General features: G+C 34.8%; 1 protein-coding gene and 1 pseudogene across 1 annotated transcript; one reads left to right on the top strand and one right to left on the bottom strand.

Annotated features, from left to right (window-relative positions):
- Positions 1 to 1064: 1064 nt before the first annotated feature.
- On the top strand, positions 1065 to 3557 carry LOC107487677 (uncharacterized; annotated as a pseudogene).
- A 1009-nt stretch (positions 3558 to 4566) lies between these two features.
- LOC107487694 (suppressor of RPS4-RLD 1) lies at positions 4567 to 14194 on the bottom strand. The gene is given in 24 exon segments (XM_016108390.3): positions 4567 to 4919; positions 5268 to 5576; positions 5662 to 5759; positions 5959 to 6049; positions 6148 to 6186; positions 6265 to 6356; positions 7163 to 7262; positions 7349 to 7435; positions 7874 to 8205; positions 8356 to 8562; positions 8835 to 8921; positions 9384 to 9464; positions 9553 to 9661; positions 10427 to 10483; positions 10604 to 10674; positions 10866 to 10973; positions 11094 to 11165; positions 11442 to 11549; positions 12210 to 12290; positions 12381 to 12482; positions 12608 to 12652; positions 12727 to 13379; positions 13722 to 13831; positions 13949 to 14194. Coding segments are annotated over 23 exon segments (3147 nt in total). The 5' UTR covers positions 14077 to 14194; the 3' UTR covers positions 4567 to 4919; positions 5268 to 5287.
- Positions 14195 to 15847: the final 1653 nt, after the last annotated feature.

The raw sequence follows: 15847 nt of genomic DNA, 5'->3' as shown, positions 1-15847 counted from the left end.
TCTTACATAAAATATCTAAACATAATTTTTTTATTTAAAAAAAAAATTTAAAAACTCACCCACTGCGCTTATGCTTAATTCCCAAGAGATCTTAGTCATCAATAGCGCTTGTATATATGTCTCTCATCTATTCCTTCTTTTACTTTTTAAATGAGTGTTCTTAATTTTCTTACACAGCTTTTGTGGCGATCCGTTTCAAGGTGATTGATAATGTCTATGTTTCTTTAAGTATAGTAGATTCGTGGTCCATCCGGCATTTTTGGTCAACAGTTGATGAACGAAGAAGATTTAGCTGATATGATATGCTTTATTTTGTCCAACAAATGTCAAATTTGAACTTATATACATAGCAACTTATTAGCATTTCTATATATTTTGGGTGAGATGTTTAATGCAATAGTAATTTTCTTAAGTGAACACATATATCCAAAGACACCAAACAAGAGATGCAAGAAAAATTGTAAAAGTCATCACTTCTAAGTTTTAATGTTTCTGTGACTGCAAAATATACTTCAATACTCAAGTCAATTTAAATTCCAAACAATAATATTTGTTTATTGAACTTAAAAAAAGCCTAAGTTTCTCTATTCTCTTTATAGTTATGTTTTATTCTTTTTTAATCGATTTATAACTTAAATTTATTTAAAAAAAAATTGTACATTTTGTAATCGATTTATAATGACAGAGATTGTTCTGGTGTTAGTCCATTATTATGCACAGATCAAATAGAAATATAAACTTTAGCTTTATACTTTAAGTAGTGCATAATAACTATAAGTAGTATAAAATATCATTATTCGATCCTAGCTGCCTTAAAGTAATGCCGTTGAATGTTCTTCAACAATTCCCCTCCGTTGTTTGTACTTTGAAGCAATGATTCTTCCCATAATCCCATGTATTGAAAACAAAGTCACTTATCATACTCATTGCATTTTCTGTACCATATTACATGTGATACACACAACTTAACTTAATTATTATCTTGTCACGAGCAACTAGGTGCGCCACAACTACTACTACTAACTCTAACCAATATATATTCAATCCAAATATTACAACACATACAAAAAAATTAAAGACCCCATCAAATTTCTCACCATGGATATGGAATACCAACTCCCACAAAATTATTCAACCACAAAGAAGACAAAACATAACTTGATACCTGCTACACCAACATGCACCAACGACAACTACTGTTCCTGTTCTTGTTTCTTCTGCATCGTGTCTGAAACAGTTCCTACTCTCAGAAGAGCCAAAATCTCTCGCTACTTCAAACAAATGCCTCACTTAGACGACCAAGAACACATCCTAGCTTTAAATGGGCTCTGGAAAATTGCTATCACTAAACCAAACGACCCAGAGTTTCCTTCCCTTGGCATATTCAGATGCATGGCTAAATTGATTCAAAAAAGTGTCAGCTACAAAGATTGGCTTCTTAGGGACCAGAATATGTATATCCCTTACTATGCAGCACATATCATTGGTTCCTACGCCATGAATGAAGTTAAGCTTGCGGATAAAGCAGTTAAATCCAACGTGGTTAAGCCACTAATCGAACTGTTTATTGGGAAAATAAGTTGGGTTGAGCAGAGAGTTGCACTTCGTGCACTTGGCCACCTGGCAAGCCATGAAGCAACTTTTGAAGCCGTAGCGGAACACGAAGCTGAAATCATAGAAGCAGCCATTGACATAGCTTCTACGTGCCTCGACACTGTTTATGAGAAGTTTGTTTCTTTGAAGGAATCAGAGAGATTAGAGTACCAAAGGAACTTGCTGACGAGAGGGCAGAGAGGGTTGGAACTAGAGAATAGAAAGGCGGAAGAATGGGCCAACCAGCTTCAGTGCTGGTCTCTCTATCTTCTTGATTGCTTTGCATGGAGAGAAAGATCTGTGGGATTGATCTGCAAGAAGAAGCAATTCTTGAAGGAATTGTGTGGGATGTGGGGTGGTTTAGCGAATCCAACTTCACCTGCGGGATTAGGACTTGTAAGAACTCTTTGTCATACCAAAATAGGTAGAGAAAGCATAGCGGATTTGAAAGAAGTGATAGTGAATCTTTGTAACGTTTCAAGATCCTCGGATGATAGACAAAAGTTGGCCATTGAAAGCCTTTTGCAACTTCTTAAGGATCCATTCACAAGATATAAGGTCATGGATATTGTAGTTCCGGTTCTTGTTGATTTGGTTGAGCTCAAAAGCTTAGGACAAACAATCGCACGGACCCTATTACAGGATTACCACAAGATCAAGTTTTTCAGGTCGTTGAATTTGAAGAGCGAAAGGACCAAGAGAACGTTGGAAGAGTTATGGGATTTGAAGGTGGATAGAGTGAAGAGAGAGAGTCTAATGAGTGAGCAAGAGATCAGAGAAAAAGAAGCCATGGCTTGTGCTTTGAAACAAGAAGGAAACAATGAGTTTTGGTTAGGGAACATGGAAATGGCTGCGATGAAGTATTCAAAGGCTTTGGATTTGTGTCCATTGAAGAGAAAGAGAGAGAGAGTGGTGCTTCATAGCAATAGAGCACAGTGTCATTTGGTTGTTGGAGATGCAGAATCTGCAGTGAGCGATGCAAGTCGAGCTCTGTGCTTATCGAATAATGGTTATGGAACTGCCACGTGTCTTCATGGGAAGAGCTTGTGGAGAAGAGCACAGGCTTATGACATGAAAGGGCTCTCCAAAGAGAGCTTGGTTCAAGATTCCGTACTATGTGGCTCGTATGGTTAACAAGCAGATGAACGCCACGTGGCTCTTTGCTTCTTCGGAAAAGTCAAGGCGGCGCAGAGATAAATGCGATGCTACCAACTTGATGAAGAAGAAGACTACTACGTGGAGAAAAATTAAAGGTGAGTTTCTGTCTTCTAGAATGCTTGATTTTCTAGAAATTTAAGTTTACTGTAAATTATTATTTCATGCAAGTGTGAATTGCAAATTTTTATAGGCATGGATTATGGTTTATATATGGTGAAACCTCAGGTGACTCAATTTAACATGAAATTGATAATTGAGAATAGTAAAAATTTAGTCAAATTATTAAAATTATTTAAGATTCTCAGCTATCAATTTTATATGAAATTAACTGGATCTGAATTTTCATCTTTATATATACAAGTGACCATTTAATTAGTAACTTTAATTTGTATGTATGTATATGTGGTTTGGTAAATTAAATGCATGGAATATCCTCGAACATAAGTTCTTAACGTGTGCTTTAATTTAATTTCAAGTTACGTCTAACAATAATGGAGGAGAACCTTTGATTGGGAGACGAGTGCGGCTAAACAGAAGAGAGTTGAGAAGGGCGAATCCGAGGAGAAAAGTAGTGGGTGAAAAATGAAAATGTGTTAAGAAGCCAGCACATAATCCAAGAGCGCGAGACTACAGAAAAGTGAAGCATATCAGAGGAGCACCATACAAGACTAAGGTTTATTTATATTTGGCAAGTAAAGCATTAAATGAACTTCAGGGTTAGCTGACAATGCCAAGCATTAAATTGCTAAGCATGCTAAATAAATTTTTTTGTTACATTTTTTTGGGGGATTTTTTTTTGTTACATTTTTTTCTGGTGACTTTTTTTTGTTGTTACATTTAATATATGAAAAGAACTTTCGGAGGAATTTTTTTTATTCTTGTTAAACAATTTTTTACTTTAAATGCTAAAAATGTAAGTTATTCCCGTTATGAAAATTTATGTGAAATAACTTGGGCTAGTTAAGTACTTAGTTCCGTTTAAATTAATATTACGAAATTAAATGACATGTGACATCTAATTTACGAAAAGACTAATACCATTAATAATTTTTTGATCAATAGTATTAATCCTTAATCACAATGATAAAGTAAAAATAAAAAGTGTACGATATTTATTTTGGTATTAAAAAAAATAATGCTACATGTACACTAAAATCAGTTATCAATATAAAATATATATTGAAATACAAATATACATTAAAAATAAATTAAACTACATATATATTTATATACAAATACATTAGTAGTTAATTTTAGTAACCGATTTTAATGTACAAATAACATTTTTATAAAAAAATGTACGATATACATCCTTGTTTGCATACACCCTTCTTTCTTTTTACATTTTATAATTTTGGGCCATCAACGAGCCAGCATTGATATTTTTGTACATCAGCCTCAAAAAAAACCCCGAATGCATAGTTGCATACACTCCTACTCACATTTTCTTAACCCCCTCCCTCCAACACACACTTCTCCCAACTGCAAAATCCCACTTTTCATTCGCCATTTTTCCATTCCCACACTACTGGCTAAATACTAGCTAGATTTTGATCAAAAGTGCCGATCCCTTAGATTTTTCATATCTCAAATATCCCAGAAGAACACGGCAGTCTCCTAAATGAGTAAGAAAACAGAAAGAAAAAGAGATTGGAGATCTTCTAGAGCAAGGCATTTTCCTACAAAATATTTATTGTGGTATACCATGCTTCTCTCGGAAATCGTAATACATAATTTTTCCATCCCAATCGTTCACGGTGTTATAAGACCAATAAAAAAATTACCAAGAGGTAAGATAAGTAAGGTTGAGCCTACTAATACAACAACGTTTCAAATATGGGGAAAAATAATTTCACTACAAACAATTTTTACAACAAATAAAATACAAGTATAAATACAGCACCCACCGTTTCGTCTCTCTTCTCTTTCAAAAGCCGGGATGGCGAGAAAGTAGATATTATTGAAGTAACAAAGATAAATAGTAATTTAGTCATCTACTTCCTTATGTAGTTATGTTACATTTCTGTACAATCGGAAACACATTATTACAATAACAAGCCTGCGTACAGATTTAAGGCTCAAGAAGGTCAATGACCTAATACTTCTCAGCAGCAACAGCTTATGACGAGACCAGCAGCAATATAATTATCCGCAACCTTAAGATAGACCTACAACATTCAGATCAGTATATTGAATTAGCTTTTGCAAACATATAAAATTGAACCATTCACATTTGGATTGGGTATTTAAATATAAACAGATTTGAATCCTCTCATTCGAAATAAACATGATCTTGTAGCATTCACGTTTCACCATTGATTTGCTTTGCTTTTCTTTTTTTCTTTTTTTCTTTTTTTTTTTGGGTTAGAGATATGAACACTCATTTTAAACAAGAGAGAATCCTTATCTAATATAAACCACTATTCTTTCACTAGAAGTGATAAACAGAAAGGGAAATACAATTTCACCAAAAAGTAAACAGAAATGGAGTATATCTTAATATGCAGTTGACTCACCAGGTAATATCTCAAGAAGTTCAATCATCAGAAGAGCTCAAGGCAGCAACAACAGATCCTGTTGTTGAAAAAGTGGATGCAACATCAGGATAGTCTTTCCATGAGGTATTCACCTTCAAGGATGGGTACAGCCAACTTTTGACAGAGTCCACGAAGGAGTCTGGATCTAAATTCAAAATAGCTTCCCAATCGACCTGTAAACCCTGTGGAAGGCTTCCCGTAAACTCCATATTGGCTGCAAGTAACAAACCCAGCATAACCACTAGTCCAACTGCAGCAGATCCTCTGGAGAGTGGCATAAAGTTATACCTGAAAAGGAATGCAGATAGGTGGATATATGGATATGACCTAAGTAAGAAACAAAGACAATCTACACATTTTGATAATGCTGTACCAGTAATATGTCATCCTTAAGATTGCATCTCTCACGTTTTCAAGTGCGTCGAAATCAGTAGACCCATAGTTTTCACCACAGTAAGCTTTACAGAGGGTCTGATACACAACATCCCAACATGCGACAAGGTAAATTCACAATCCAATGAGTAACTTGAATGATAAATAAAAGTAAAAAGATGCCTTCGTATAATCATCAATCACAATTCAATGATAAATGCAGGTGACATCCTTGGTAAAGATCTATAGGAACATCTATCAGGTAAACAATCCAACAGAAGGTTTTGGTGTCACATACTTCCCATGCCATTGCCATTTCTGCATCATAATCTTCCCATCTTGCTGGTGTACAAGGTGTTCTAATTGAAAAGTCAAAACCATGTTCTCCCCTGAAAAAGAAAAACCATCAATTCCGACAATATGATGTCTGGAAAAACTAAAGCAACAAAGAAGACTATCATTTTCTCAAAACTTGTATCTAGCTTACATTTTTAGAAGAGTTATCCTTGTCCCTTCGAGTTGTTTCCTGAAAGCACATCAACATCCAGAAATAAGTGCGTGAAAACATTTTATTATCCTCAGATTTATGCAGTATACAACTTACCCTTCAAATGCAGTACTGTTGCACCAAGTAGCTGACCAGAAATCCTCACCGACAATATTATAAAGATCAGAGCAAGATTTTGCATGAATGACCTGCACATAAACAAAAGTTTCCATAAAAAAAAAAAAAAGATTACAGAAATACTATTAAAAACAAAATGCCATGTAACATCAAGCAGACATCATTGTTAATAGTTGTCAGCAATGACAAGCAAGAGAAGGCGAGTACTGATGCATTTATATTAGTTCATCATAATAATTATTTAAAAAGGTTTAGTAGTTATATCCAATTATATTTGGAAGGGAAGTGCTATTTCTATGTGTGAATTAAGCAAAGTAAACTATTCATGTGCTTTCTAGTAGTAGCTTCAACTTTTGGGATGATTGCTTTCTGGGATGGTGACAGATCTAGACGAGTAAATTGTTCAGAAGCTAAATCTTTGCCTCTCTCATTCTTCAAAAATAAAAACCTAGATTTCAACAACATATGGTAAGAATAGATTTGTGCATTCTCCATACTTAATTCTTCAGGCCCAAAGGGCTCATGTGTAAGAGCTAAGGAGGAATTCAAGAGATACAAAACTATTCATGTTAACAACTTAATTATTCAGGACAGTTTGTCACTGACAATAGTTTATCTAAATTGATGTGTAAGATTCAAGAAATGCTACCTATCATCAAAACAGTTTAACCCTTTTTAAGTAATGCTAAAATTTATATTCAGAACTGAAAATTTCGTGTATCACCCAACAGTAATCAAAGAGGCATATAGTACTGTGAGCCAAGCAAAAGTTTTCTAAAGCTGACCACTTGAAGTTACAAATCATGGCAGAGTTAATATATATATATGGCAAGAAAAAAAGGGCAAAACGCATGAAAATCAACAATAAGCAACTCACTTCTTCTAATTTCCCATCTTTCAAGAGATGAATGATCTGGTCTGTTTTGCTGTAGACATATGTTCTCTCTTTGATGACAGTCTTTGAAATATCTAAGGTCCTGTGGCATTCATTAAGAATGAGTATTTCCCAAGCCAGTTTGTTGATATAAGGAGAAGAGAAAAGAGGGTCCCCGGAGGTGCTTGCCTTTCATAGTTAGGAAAGTATCGAACAACTTTTGCTTGTCCCAGAATCATAGGTGTGTGAGAACCAAATCCAGAATTGAACTCTTCACTGCAGTACAAAGAAACATACTCAAATTCAACAAAATCTGAATTTGGTTAAACTACAGGGCCTTGATATTTTATTATTTTATGATTAATCATTGAAGAATCTATAATCAGGTGATTTGGGCTGCTAATTTTACAGCCCATCTAAATGGTGGATCATTTTGGCCTAACTATTTAACCTGTGGCCTATTAAGGGAGGGCTTAAACAGACAGGTAGGTAGGCAGGTAGCCCATTTGGCAGCCACATGGTAGCTGTGTCATGCAGCTAGAAAAATCAGATTTTCAATTTATAGCACAGATCAGAGGCCGTGCAGATAAATGAGAATCTACGAATAGTTCAAAGATAACGAAAAATGTAAGATTACGAGAAAAATACTCATCTAGGATTAAGCAGCGAGAGATAATATAGTCTGCTAGAATACTTGGCACAAGGATGCAATACCTTAGCTTGTTCACCCACACAACTGGGTCACAAGGCTCAGAGATCTGTCTCCATCTAACAGCTAATGTGTAAACCTCTTGCCATGATATGGAACGGCTGGATGATCTATCATCTACAATGCCATAAGAAGAGGATGTTTCCACGGCAGTACTTGTGCTACAGCCTGCACCTCCTCTATTCTGACTTGGCATGTTAAGTCTTTCCCTTCTCCTGGCCCTTTTGCCATACCTTGAGTTGCTTTTATTAGAGCCCTTCAATTCTGCTTTCAGTGAACGCCAAGCCTTGGAAACCTTTTGTGCAATTTCAATAGCAGCAAATCCTGCCATTCGATGCTGATAAATAAGAAAATATTAATATCATGATGAAAGATGAAAATATCAACAGCAATACAAGATTAACAATTTGTTGATTGGAATACCACAAACAGGAAAAATAATGACAATATATGTAAATGTCTAAGTGTGTAAGCTACAACCATTTACCTGACGTCTATTAGGTAGGAAACCAGGACAATCATACTGGATTTTCTTGCCAATGGAATCTGCAGCCTGTATAAGGGTAATCTTCTGTTTTGTAAGAGCTAATTCTTGTTTTTTAAGCTTTCCCTTTCGTAAAGACTCGCGCAAAGGAGGTTGCCTGTAAACCTTTTCACATACATTCTTCGGATGCAATCTCTTGCACCAGTATTCCTGAATATAATTCAGACATTAATAAATAGTACATCAATGTGAACCCAAACTTTACAAAGCACACCTGTAACAAAAAAATTCTATGCTTCTGAACCCTAAAGAGAACTTTTAGGTTATAATACAAACAAGCAATATTATTTATTTCAAACATTCAGGTTGGTACAATCCCATAATTCCAAATTGTTCAGTTCACACAGGTAAACATAATACATTTGGCTGGTTAAAGAAGAAAAAAATAAAAAGGAAGGTGGAATAACATCCATAACTTTTACCTTAAAAAGTGGATCAATATCCCCATCAATATCAAACCAGCAAAACTCATTGCTAAACTTTGAGGCTGTGTAAAGAGCAATCTCTTTCTGAAAAAGCAAAAAAAAAATAGAGTAATGAAAGCACATCAAGGAACTAGGATCATAGTGCATAAAACTTCAAAGTATCATGTTAACTGTCACAACACCACCGATGGCCGTCTTAGAATGTCATAATGCAATAAGAGAATGTACAAAAGTAGTAAACATATATAGCTTAACCAACGGAATGCAGGTCCTGTAAGTGCCTGTCAATTAATAATGATAACTAGGCAAGATGAAGAACTAAAGCAGAAGAGTATTAGAAAATGCCAACAGATTTGCATGTTCACCTTGGCATGCCCTAAGTCTGCATATTGGAAAGCTATAATCTCTCTACTCTAACCTAACATTGACTCTGGAAATTTACTACTGCTCCCAACATAGTAGATTAATCAATAAAGGAATGTATTTTTAAAATAGGAAATGAAAAGCAGATATTTTAGAAATATACTATTTCACAAAGTAACAAACCTGATAAAAGGCTAGGCATTGGAGCACAAACTTATCCATCGAGTCCAATTCCAAATCCAGTGCAGCATCATAATCCTTGATCTGTGACCATTAAAAAAATATTTCTGTAGCCCGATGACTTTGAACATGCATTCTTCTCAAATAGATCATAGTTGAATTGAAATCATACCGCCTCTTTGTACTGTCCAACAGCATGGTAGCATGAAGCTCGTAAATACAAACACTCAATGTTGGCACCATCAATGGTCAGCCCCATTGTCAAATCCTTGATAGCTTTCCTGTCACAGTAAAATCCAATGTAAGTAAGAAACAAAATCAACTTGTAGAACATAAAGTTCCAAATCAAAATATTTTAACACCAACTCTTGGCGTGAAATATCTCGCAATTTGCATGTATTTGTAAGTGCTACTAAAAAGTAAAAGCCATAAAAAAATAATTACAATTTCACCAGTTTCCATACATAATCCATAGACAATTATCTCTACAATCTTAGAAGTCAAATGAATAATAGCTATTGTGCAACTATATGCTGAGACTCCAGGCATATTAATCTATGTTTGGAAGTTTTGGTTCTGTAATACCAACCAAAACTTATCAACTATGCAACGATAATCCCATGTGATGCTGTTTCAATCAACATAGTTTACATGAAAACGGCAAGTAATCAAGGTTGTTGCCCCATGAGCACTCCATGGCCTCTAAAAAACACTATTCTTAATTTCTCCCACCCTAGAAAGTTTGATGATGCTCCCACTTCTACCAGAAAATTTGCTTCTATACTGCACACTACAACTTAAACTTTTAGTACTATTAGGGTTAACTTTCAGCATTCTCAATGCATTTGACGCATAGAAAAGATCAAAAGTTTAGCTTTCCAGTAAAAAAAAAGAAAAAAAAAATCATGCTTAAACTAGTGCCCTTACAAGAACTCTACTAGTATTCATAGCCTCAATCAGTAAGACTCTAGAATGCATGCAGCAAAAACAATCAAGTCTATAAAGAATCAATTCCAATTAAACAGCAGGTAAGGTTGCATAAATACCTATGCTCTCCCATTGCATGGAATAGAAGGCCACGCAGATGATAAGCTCTAGCAAACCTAATTCGAAAACTTGAGCAATCAGTCTCAAATAAAAAGCCAACAGGTAGCAACAATATCAGGTGTGACTGATCAAATAAAACAATGATACCAAGTACTACTTTAATTCACAACAATTACCTCCCATCAATTTGGACCACCTGACTTAGACATTCCTGAGCTTTAGCTGGCTTTGATAATTCTTGGTAGAACTGCCAAAAAGCGAAGGTCAGGATAACTAGCTGCCAGTATCATCTAGCAAAGTAGCTTTAAGCATAAAAGTGAAAAGAAAATACCAGAAAAGGTGTTCCATACTTAATAGCTATAATCAAATACTGATAAATCTAATACTGAAAAACCTGTAATGTGCCAACAAACTATCAGTGCAGAAACGCTGAGATACCTGAGTCAGGTGTGCCCATGCTTCAAGGAAATGTCTGTCAAGTTGAAGTGCTTTTAGATGTGCTTCCTCGGCTTTCTTATATTCGCCAATTGAAGATAACGCTAAACCCTGTGAAAGTTTATGTAAAGTTTAGCAAAAGCATGAAGCCACATTCCTAGGCTAAAGACCAGAAACCAATATCAAAAGTTCATAATTAATGAACATCATAATTGAAGACATGGGACCCACCAAATATGTGTAGGCAGACTTATTATCGCAATCAAGCTGCACACATGCTGAAAGGTCTTCAACTGCAGCCCCCTTTCTCTTTCTCTCTCTCTCTCTCTTGCAGCAGCCCAACGATAACAAAGAAAGAAAGAGAAAGTTCAACAGTTTAGCCACATTTATTTGAAAGCAAACTCCCTAAAAGTGTATCAACAATGAGTTCTTAAACAAAACACAAGATATAGACTACAGACTTATTTCACATATAACTAAAATCGTCTGTCTAGAACTGTGGCTGGTACAACGAGATACATATGCAACTACATTAGGAAGCATTATTTATTATTTCATGTTTAATGATCAATTAGTTACCTAATAATAAAATGAAAAGACTCTAGCGTCAGAAAAGATACCTCTCTCGTGTAAAATATCTGCTGAGTTGGATTCAAACTCTAATGCCTTAGTTAAATCTTCAATGGCCTGACATTCAAAACAGTGCAAAATTATTAATTGTAATCTATGCAATAAAATTATAAAGTTAGATACTCTAATATCATGAATCCATAATGATAAAGGAGACCACAGGACTCTTAATGACAACATTAGGTTGGTTTCGAACCAAGACAATAAACTCTTTACTGTTTAGGCATTCAACTAAAGCCTATATCTTTTAGTGGCAATGCCTAACCAATAAAAACCCACATATTCTATTAAAAGAAGAAAATTCACACATAACAAAAACCAAGACCCTTTTTTTTTTCTATTTTCTTTCTTTTCCCCCCTAAAAGAATTAGACTATTTCATATATAATATGACTAATGGCCCACTTCACATGAATCTGGCCTCAACTAAAATACCGAACAATTTTATTGAGTAGTGATAAACCCTTCTAAATATCATCCTAATTTCTAAACAAGGTAAATGTTAAATACATTTAATATCTTGAAAAGGTTAGAAGTACTCAATATCTTCCTCACTACGAAATTATAAGGATAATATCAGGATGGTTTAGGAGGATATCTCAATAATAATAATAATAATAATAATAATAATAATAATAATAAATTTCAACTGGAAATGAGACTGCGGTTACACTTTTGAATATTAGACAAATACTGAGATTGGGTACAGAAGCCTTACCTCAACAAACTCTCCCAAGGCTGCCCGCGCCTGACCTCTCCTTTTCCATGCCTCACCAGCTGATGGATTAAACTGTATAGCCTAACATATACAAAAATGTAAAGTGCTTAAAAACAGAGAAATAACCCAAAATATCACCTTTCAGACAGTGTCCATTCACATTATCATTACCTTTGTAAAATCAGCTATGGCAGAATCAAGTTCTCTCTTGAATGCATATGCAGTTCCTCTCCCTATCAAAGCCTCGGGATATGCAGGGTCCTCATTCAGTATCTGTGTATATGATTGAGACAAGGCTACAGTTTGTCATTTGATAATAGAGAACGAAAAGAAAGATAAAATAACAAATGCATAAAAGTTAAAAACCACAAGTATCACTGAGGAGGACAAAATTGCACCTGATCAAAAATAGAAATGGCATGACCATAGTTTCCTTCATTAACCTGCAAAGCAATTAAAATATCACATATGCTCTTAAACACATGAAAAAAGCCATAAAGCAACTGCTTAAACAAACCTCTGCTATTCCGCGTGACAGCCGAAAATCTACGCTTATAGACTTTGTCTTTGGAACCCGAGCAACACAGAACTTCTTATTTTTCCTCCCTTCATGTTTTTCATGGGTAAAAGCAAACTTATTGCTCGACTTTGTAAGAATTTCAGCGACATTAACTGACTCGCTAGACTCACCAATATTGGTAAACACCTTTTCGCATGATTCTGACGCATCACTAGAGTCATTACATGATTCAGAGTTATAACTCAATTTATCAATTACATCAGGGCTTCCGCTCACTTGGCCATCAAATTTGTTAGACTCTCTATCATCACCATTTAATTCACTCTCTGAGTCAAATTTATCAGCAGTCTTCATCAAGATCACAGATTTATCACCATTGTTGGTGCATGATTCATCTTCAGCCCCCAAGTTATCCTGATTTTTATTTTCAATCAAGTTCCCATTACTCAAAGAATCTGATTCTGATTGCAGCGTGATCGACCCATGGGCTTCGTGCGACACATTTTCATTTCCTTGTTTTGCTGTCGTCAAAAGCTCTTCAATTTCTAGCAACTGCCTCAAATCAGAAGAATGATGCTGAGCTTGTTCATATCCTTGCTCCCATACTAATAAAGCATCTGCTTTCCTTCCCAATGCAGAAAGCGCTCGACCTACATGACAGAATAAAGTAACACCATTGACTTCAAAGATAAGACATCTCTTTCTTTCTCTTTACTTAAAATTAAAAAAGACATGGTAATCTACAGAAATAGAAATATAAGAACGAACAAATCCATCATCATAACATGCTGAATTGCTGACAAATCCGAACAAGGTTATTATCCATTTTTAATTATTCAATATTCTCATCAACCACCTCAATTGTAAAGCGAACTCAAATCAAGTCCCTTTTTCCCCTGGAACTACAGCTCAGACTAGACAAACAAGAACAGTTCAAAGGAAGTAGAAATTGTTCAATTGAATTCAATTAGGCATAAAGGGGATAAATAGACCTTTGAGAATGTAAGCTTGAAGAAGCGAATCGTCAAGCTGAAGAGCTCGGTCGCAATCCTTAATCACATGCTTGTGAAGCTCCAATTGGCTATAACAGAAAGCTCTGTTCCTGGAAAAAGAAAAAGGAAAAAAAAGAAGCATCATAATAGAGATTCACATTAACGTTCAGGAGAAGTAATCACGATGAGGAAAACGGAAATCATGGAGGAAAGTATGATATGGTTACCATATGTCTTGGATTGAAGCGTTCTGAGAAACAAGAGAATCGAGGATTCGAATGGCTTTGGACCAGTCCTTGGAGCTGCAGTGCTTGGCTAGCTCGGTTCGCTGAGAGGTAGCAGCAGAAGTAGCCATGGCTAAAGCCAGAGATCAGAGGGGAATTTTTTTTTCAAGTTCGAGTGTTGAGTTGTGCTTTGTGTGTGTTGGCCTGCTTCAATGCTTTCAACGGGGTTCTAAAAAGCAAAAGGATGATTTGAGGGCAAAACGGGGAATGCGACCATATTTGGAAGTTAGGAGGAAGGAGAGGGGCAAACGAACTAGGGTGCACTAGAATGGAAACATGGGGTTATTGTTGGAAATTGGAATTAGTGATGAAGTGGCACAACATCTGACATACACGTGTCTCGAATACAGTATCGGCCCAATGCAATGGACCTTTGGGTTCGGCCTTGGGTTAAGTTTTTTATCATAGACCCAACAAAATTGTGTACCAAAAATACAAGATAGATAGGAACCATTATTGTCCTTCACTTTTGAAAAGAAAAGTTCGGTGATAAAGTCTACTTTTAAAATTTATAAGAGTTTGTTACCAAAAAAAAAAATTATAAAAGTTTAATTTTGATGACTGAATTTTATACCATCGTGCAAATTAAATTTAATTCATAATGAAAATTTTAATAGTTATTATTAATATTTAATAATAAAAGACATATTTTGTATGTTATACCGTTTAAAAAAACAAAATTTATGAAAATGAAACATAAGGAACTGCAGTAGAAGTTCGAATTCTGATTCTTTTCTTGGCGTACTTGGGAAGTAGGAATACATGCAAAGCAAACAAGAAGGAAGGGATTAACTATTGTGGGAGCAAAGAAAGAGGAAAGGAACATTAACTTTAGTCTTTATCTCAGATTTAAAATTTAGTACACAGTTTCTTATTATTATATAATAAGCGCGTCAGTGTTATCGTTACACTTTTTTATTTTACATATTGGGAAGGAGATGGTGTATAACTACGTTATAGGCGTCTATGGTGCTTCACCAAACTGTGACGGCTGGGCTGAAAAAATCGGACGGACCGATTTGACCACGATAATCGAACGGTTCGTTTTCGGGGCTGGGAGGGAACACAAATCGGACGGTCTGATTTGTGCCCCCAGCCAGGTGTCACGCATGTAAGTGTCTCCTCAACCCCTTGTAGCAAGACTTTGGTGATTGCTGAACACCCCCCTTCCATTCTCTTTCACTTTCAGCAACACAAACTTTCTTCTTTTCCAACCCCACCAGCAGCTTCTCCATGGCCCTCCATTGATGAAGTTTTAAATAAAAAAAATTGGACCACTCCATAATAATGCCTAGAAGAAGAAGAAGAATAAAAGATGTTAATTGTCCGAAGTTTTATATTGCTAATTATCTTGATCATCTTAACTATGTAAATTTTTATTGTAGAAAATTTTATTTTAAGTAAAATAATAATTATTATTAAGTTAGAGATTAGTAAATTATTATGGTGATAATGTTAGAAATTAGTGTAGTAGTAGTAGTGTCTGAGTATTTTAATCTGATTAATTAAATTTTAGGAATTAGTAATGTTAGATTATAATGATGTAGAAATTAGAGATTAGTGTAATAATATTATTTAGAAGAAAGGATTATGATACATTATAATAAAATAATAAATTAATTATTGTTGTTAACAAAATAATTAAAATAATGATAATAATAATACTGTTATTAAAAATGGAGATATATTAAATAAAATAATTAATATTAATTATTATTACTCAATTTATTAGAATAATAATAATAATAATAATAATAATAATAATAATAATAATAAGTCATACTGATGGTTTTATTATTTTTATTAGAATACGCCCCTAATAGAATAGAATAGATAGATAAT

Source organism: Arachis duranensis, chromosome 5 (genome assembly GCF_000817695.3).
Source record: "Arachis duranensis cultivar V14167 chromosome 5, aradu.V14167.gnm2.J7QH, whole genome shotgun sequence".
Lineage (NCBI taxonomy): Eukaryota > Viridiplantae > Streptophyta > Magnoliopsida > Fabales > Fabaceae > Arachis > Arachis duranensis.
This window is presented reverse-complemented; position numbering and strand designations above follow the sequence as displayed.